Here is a 7,034-nt window from a genome sequence, read left to right as displayed (position 1 = left end):
TAACTGGGAGATGTGTAAAAGTCTTTACTCCCTACATTAGTTCATAATAAGGATCTTTAAAATCAGTTCTAATGCGATCATCATCATCATCATCGAAATATAACTGGGCGCCTGGGGCCGTTAGCGGCCTTTTTCCCATTCATCTTGTATTTAATCTTTAAGGTGGTTCTTTCTGGTAACTGGAATAAAAGGAAATCAAATATTTTGTATTTTAGTTAAAATTATGTCACTACAAAAATGAGTTGCAATCGGCCTGAGGTTTATGTCTTCTCTTAAGTTTTCGAACGTAAAAATTTCGTTGAATCCTGCGGTGTCACAATATATGGTCTTTTCAAAAAATCTGAAGATTTGCTTTGCAATGTGATGATCTAAAAAATCTATGTTGAGGTCGCTATGTATGTTTTTATTGCTGATAAACCATCTTGCTTTTGTTATTTTCCTGAGGATTTTGTTCTGGCATATTTTGAGTTTTTTAAGGAGTGATGTAGAGATGTTGCACCAAGCTCAGTTCTAATGCGAGCGAAGATGTTTCCCCTTTTATTCAAACATACACCTGTGGCACAGAGGAAACTTGCTTGGAGATGCACCGTGATTTTTTCGCTCGTGAATGAGAATCTGATTGGCGAAATATCCACGAATCACTACAATGTAAAGATGTTCTATGCAGCAAAAACAGTCCTTAATAATATTACAGGTTGGTGAATCGAGTTTGAAGCAGAAATGAACAGACAAAAACGTTGCATTTATTTAAAAACAAAAAATTGGCTGTGTCATTTTCATTTGCACTCTTTTTCTATTTCATTAAGATAACTTTTATATAAATTTTATAATATAATGGCTGCTGTAGCAGTTAGTCAACCCCCTCAAATTCCTGAAGAAAGTCCTAAAGATAAAGCACTTCAAGATTATCGAAGAAAGCTTCTTGAGCACAAGGAAATCGAGGGACGTTTGAAAGAAAGTATGAGTAGAATTTTTTATGCTCTTTATAATTTTCCACATTCTTTAACTATTAAGGTGATATTTCCTTATCATGATCTGTCGTGCAATTTAAAAAATGAAATAAAAAAAGAAGCACTTAAAGGTTTGCGCTTGGGTGAATACGAGTAAAAGTCTTTTGAGTTAGTCCTTTAGTATTTCGCGTAATAATTCCTTTTTTGAAATACATAGAATAGTATAAGAAGGCCATTTAAAATTTGTTGATGATGAAATTCAGTTATTACATAATATTGCACATTTTGATGAATTTTTAGGGTGTTAAATGAGTGATCTTTCAAAACTCAAAGTTCCCTTTTCAGAGAGTCCCGCAGTGGACTGATCGTTAAGACACGGTTCGTTAAGATCACGGTCAATGTGCGGGTGGGGGACCACTTGGATCAGCCTGCGTAGGGACTGAGGGTGTGCGGTATGGGTCCTCGTTAAAATGTTCTACCGTAAAGTGCTCGACTTCGTGTGCAGGTCGTCGGGCTACCGAAGCGGGGGTGCCATCCCCTCTGCAGAGGATCAAAATTGTGATGGCATGTCTTCGGATCATCCTTAGGGATGTTTCCCAGACTGTCGCCAATATCCCATTGTGCAGCTCTAGTGCGACGTAAATGAACAACAACCCTTTTCAGAGAGGAAGTACCCTGTCCTTTTTTAATTCTCAAGGAGAACTGTGATAAAAACTTTTGGCAGTATAGAATTGTCTAATTAATAAAATGAAAAGATTGGTTTTCTGGGACGCTTTCATTATTTCTGAATAAAGCCTGTTTTATCCAGGTTGCCTGATTGGGAAAGGTGAGAAAAGAATTTTATCAAAGTAAACTTATAGGTTTTCTGAATGTCTACAAAGCTTTTGTTACGTTACCATATTTAGTCTAACCAGGGCAAGCAGCAATCCATTTTATTAAAAAATTTATACTGAGTATAACAACTGAGTTTCACTTAGTGATTTTGTTTGTTTACCTTTATGAATTGAAAAGCAAATTGAAAAAATATTATAAATATCTATAATATAAATTCTTATGATTTCTTTCCTTCTTAACATTATAAATAAAATATTGTTGCTGAATTTTTATATGGAATTTTTTTGATGATTTGAAAACACATCAACATTTTAATTACTATTGGGAGCAATATCAAAGCTTATTGCTGATGCAATGTTGGAGATTAAAAGCTTTGGGTTTCTCTCTATTAATATTTAAATCTAGGGTAATTCAAGTATAAAGAACAAAAAGGAAAAAAAAATATTGTAATGTAAAGTGGCACTTTAGTATTTTTTTTAATGTTTTTTGAATTATAAACAAAACTATTTACACAACTTTCTTCGTTATTTATTTTATTAATAACGCTGTTATGAACCAAGTACCAACAAAAGTAATTTTATAGTTTATTACAAAAAATTCAATTCTCTAGAATAATGATTGTACTAGGTCAATTAAAAAAGAAAATGTTGAAAAATAAAATACTTACTATTTATCTTGTTGCTTAAAATTTCTATTAAAATTTGTTAATCAAGTTTGTATATATAATACAGTAACAGTTCTTTACACTTCGGTTAATGGAAAAATAGTTAATTTTATAGTCCCTTATTCAAGGGTTCCTCTCTGGTTACCGTACTCCCAACTAGTGTGAAAATGTCTACAAGCTTAAGAATATTATATATAACAAGAGGTCTGGTACAACAAACTTCTATGATAGTTTGGGCACATCATCAAGATTAAAACTGCACAGGAACCCATGCCCGGATCTGTCATCATATGCCGCTGGGTATGCTTCCCAATAATAAACTATTCAGGAGCATGTAAATAAAACTTTCATAATAGGGAAGTGCCTTCAATGACATATGATGACATATCCGGGCATGGAATCTGATGAAATTTTAATCCTTATGACATGCTCTAACTTTCTCAATCATTCGTTATGTATGTTTTTAACTTGTACATTTCAATACTAATTAGGTTAAAAATATCATTTAAAGAAAATGTGTAGCTTTATTTTTAATTTTCACTGTTGTGATTTTTTTTTTAGTGAGGGAACAATTAAAGGAATTCAACAAGCTGTATGAAAAATCAGAAAATGATTTGAAAGCTCTACAAAGTGTTGGACAAGTAAGTCTTGCAACAACTGTTTTGTCATTCTACCAGATAATATTGTTAGTTTAATTGGAAAATAAGTTACTTTATAGCCCTGGAGCAGTATTATGTTTTTTGATTATTCCAAGTACTCTGTGGATACAGTATAGGACCCCAAATCCGGCACTCACGAGACCGACGAGATTCCGTATTTTGGAATTTCCTGAATTTCGGATCTCTTTCGGAAATTCCAATATGGCGCCCATATATTAGGATAATTCAATCATACTGTTAATTTCAGAAAAAAACTATGGATTTAGTTGTTTTGATCTTAAATTATGATGGGGTGAATTTAAAACTGTCACATCCTAAGAAATTTTATTATTTAAAATAATAATCTAAATAATAAAAATAACTATATATATTTTTTAAATATTCTAAAAGCATGTACTTCTCCAATGGTAATTTCAATGTCAACTGGTGTGGCCAATTTATGATTAAATCAGAGAAGGAAATGTGTCGACAAACCAGTAGAGCACATGATCAATTCTCGATTAGATTGATCAATCTCTCACAATTTGCATATTATTGGACAGATGTAATTTTAATAGTGGCCTGTTTTTTAAAAATTGAAAATTCTAAGTGTTTAAAAGCATTTTGATATTATTAATGCAGCATTTTTCAAAATATGGTTAATATTACAAGTTGATATTACATATAATACTAATATATTTATTTAAATTACATATAATAATATATTTATTTAAATTAGGAGAATAAATTTTACAGAGCAATAGATTTTATTAGAATGTCTTGTGCATGTGACAGGGCATCTGAACAGCAGCTGCCCCGTCTGATTTTATTCATGAAGTATAACATATTAAATATATTTTTGCCAAAACTTAATTTTTATTCCTAAATTTGTTTTAGGCATTTATGACTAGGTACTGTTTATTTCCTTTAACCATCTTATTTCATTTAGTAAATGTGCTAGATCTGATCCATACCACAATCAAATTAAACAAAATCACATTGTTCAAGAGTTCAAATGTTTTTTATTCATGTGTACTACTTTATTCTGCTTTTAAAAAAAAATTCTATTTTTAAGTAAACTTAACAATTTTTAATGTATTTCTTCTCAAAACACACTGATATCTTTCTGTTTTGATAAGGAAATTGTAGAACAGACATTTTGTGATTTTAAAAATTTAAAAAAAAGAATAAAAGAAAGAAATGCCTCCCCCCCCTCAATGTAAGTAAAGCAATGAATAATCATTTATCTAACACAAAACTAAATCAGTTTATTTTGTTTTAATTTTTAAATTTGTTTTTCAAAATCTAATCTATCATCTAAATGAGGAATTATGAACTTGCAGTCAGTGGTCTGCATAGAGCAAAGCATGTGGACATTTTTGGAAGAGCTAATTTTTTTGGTTGTAGAATGTTTCCTAGAAAGTAAAAAAAAAAAAAAAATCCTAGTAAAATGTCATTTAAATAACATATTTTTCTATTCATGTGTGTCCTATCTATGCTTTCTTCTTGTTTTGAAAAATAGTTCTCCTACTTTAACTAATTCTCCATATCTCTGACCTCTTCTTTTATACATAACTTTATAAAAGTGAATTAAACTAACTACAAAGACATAAACTTTTTTTATTTTTATGATCTATAACTTTTGTTACTAGTACAACTTTTTGAACTATTCTTTTTATTTATCATAATTTATTTAATTTTTTTAACTTTAGATTGTTGGAGAAGTTTTGAAACAACTGACTGAAGAGAAATGTAAGAATTCAGCTTTTTTTAAAAAAAAATTATTCTAATTAATTAACTTTTTTATTGTCACAGATTTTACCTGTTTGTATTTTGGGTTAGAAAATTTGTATATATATATATTTTTTTGTCCTAAAGTGTTTAAAACTATGCTATAATGTTCAAAATTATCAAAAAGTATATAAGTAGTATCTACATTAAAAATTTCATGGTTGTCTTCTTTTTTTCTTGCTATATCTTTTATAAAAAAAAAAAATCTGTTCTCATAAAATGGAAGTCTAATTTTGTGATCATACTTCTTCTTTCAAACTCAATTTGGATTTCTAAAATCCATGTCTAAACAACCTTTATTATAATGCCAATAATAAAGAAAAATGTCTATTTTTAAAAATTTATATTAAATTGTCAGGCCATATTAAAGTGCACTAGAATGTTTTTAGTTTGAGAAACATTGTGTCTATGCCTTTCAAGTAAACTCATTGTTTTGTGACGGAAATTTAAATGTCTAAAACTTTATTGACATTTCAGTCAAAGTGTATTTAAATTTTAAAACTAATAATTATGTTTTTAAAATTATTTTGTATCAAATTCACTTTATTTTCATGTGGATAGAAATCTTCTGATCCTGTTAATTTATTTTCATAAATTATTTTAAAACAAGCAAAAATTGATGCTGAGTTAAAGATTGATAAAAACTTTTGGAATGTTATTATTCCTTGATAAAAGAACGAAATTATTATTATTTTTTAAAAATTTTATTAAAATTATGCTAATTTAGTCCAGAAAGGTTTTTTAAAACCTTATTTCATTGATTAGTTTAAAACTGTATGTTAGAAATAATTAATCATATTTTTGTTAGTCCACTTAATAAAGCTGTTTGTCATATTCATTTTTTTTTCTTTTCCTCCTAACAACTTGTTAGAGAATTTTCCTCCCATACAATCATCTAATGCAGGGGTGTCAAACTCGCGGCCCGAGATGAACATTTTTGTGGCCCAGTCAATATATCCGAAGCAAAGTAAAGACAGGGTTCATCCTAAGCGGGGTTTACGGGGCGGCCCGCCCCGTATGCCCTTTTGATATAAAATATCTGCCCTATTGCCCTTTACTCCTTTTATCCTGCCCTGATATAATTAAATGCGCCCTGTTGTGTCCCCTCCAAAAAGATACCACTTTCCTGTAAGAAAGNTCAAAAGACAGTGAGTTGTTGTGTCAAATATCTTCCCTTAAAATTCTTCCCTTAAAATATCGTTTGTAATAATTATTTATCAGCTTATTTGAGTCACCAAAGTGAAACATTAAGAGCTAGTTATTAACCAGTTCTTAACCAGTACTTGAAAATAAATCCGATCAATGAATAAAAAGTAATTCAGGGCTTCTCTTTGCACACTATGTAGAGTGCAAAAATTGATCTTTATTGTACCGTTACCCCTCTAGCTGTGATCTCTAAATTTAACTTTAGTAACGGTTACCCAAGTTATACAATAGGCAAGTATCGAATGAATTACAGGAAACTCTTAACATTTAAAACTCATTTTTATTGCAACTCTAAATCTCTTCCAAAAACATAATTCCACACATTTCCAAATGCTAACATGGGAATAAACACTTCCCTTTATACATTAATTAAAACAACATGCAACCTTAAAACACTCAAGCATAACCTTCAATTCATACAGTTCAAAAAAAGACATTTAAGAAATGAAAACTGCATTTAACATTACTAAAAGCACTTAAGACTTGGTTTATGATGTCTATTAATCAATCACACTTAAATACTCATTGTTCTCCTATACAAAGAAAACACAACATAAACAGTTCAAAATTTACGGTAAATAATTCCTCTAAAATGTTAACGAAATAAAATTGAAGGTTTTATAAGTACCCAAAAGAATTTACTGTTCGCCCTCTGGAAGCGCCCACTGGAATGGTAGATGAGCTCGTGGGCAAACTCCTCGGCTAGGATCTCAAAATTTCTCCAGCTATTCTAACTTCATTAGGCTTAGGCATGTAGAAGGAGAACACCGGACTTCCAGCATAGATACGTTCGAACTTGGCTCACCGTCTGGAATATATCGGCCTTCGGCTAATCACGGTCGTTCTTCCCGCTAGAGACTTCAGTTTAGCTTTTCTTAACTTCACGATCCACCATCCCCGAGGTGCTGTCACAGACCACCCTTCCTACGGACAAGCTCCGTATCCTCCGTG

The 7,034-nt window shown here is 30.8% G+C and overlaps 1 protein-coding gene across 1 annotated transcript; it reads left to right on the top strand.

Moving 5' to 3' along the window:
• The first annotated feature begins 722 nt into the window (after window positions 1-722).
• LOC122272032 (26S proteasome regulatory subunit 10B-like) lies at window positions 723-6,014 on the top strand. Its single transcript, XM_043055011.2, has 3 exons — window positions 723-958; window positions 3,010-3,089; window positions 4,799-6,014. Exons 1-3 carry the CDS (start codon window positions 835-837, stop codon window positions 4,874-4,876), a joined length of 282 nt encoding a protein of 93 aa, XP_042910945.1. The 5' UTR covers window positions 723-834; the 3' UTR covers window positions 4,877-6,014.
• The last annotated feature ends 1,020 nt before the right edge of the window (window positions 6,015-7,034 follow it).

Source organism: Parasteatoda tepidariorum, chromosome 3 (genome assembly GCF_043381705.1).
Source record: "Parasteatoda tepidariorum isolate YZ-2023 chromosome 3, CAS_Ptep_4.0, whole genome shotgun sequence".
NCBI classification, from domain to species: Eukaryota; Metazoa; Arthropoda; class Arachnida; order Araneae; family Theridiidae; genus Parasteatoda; species Parasteatoda tepidariorum.
Note: the sequence above shows the minus strand (reverse complement) of the source record. Positions and strands in the feature narration are given on the sequence as shown.

What these genes read in the sequence shown, in the direction of transcription:
- LOC122272032 (XM_043055011.2), top strand. Translation starts at nt 835, where the DNA reads ATGGCTGCTGTAGCAGTTAGTCAACCCCCTCAAATTCCTGAAGAAAGT. An exon ending in CGAGGGACGTTTGAAAGAAA is followed by an intron (nt 959 to 3,009) that starts GTATGAGTAGAA and finishes TTTTTTTTTTAG; the next exon opens with TGAGGGAACAATTAAAGGAA. An exon ending in CTCTACAAAGTGTTGGACAA is followed by an intron (nt 3,090 to 4,798) that starts GTAAGTCTTGCA and finishes TTTTAACTTTAG; the next exon opens with ATTGTTGGAGAAGTTTTGAA.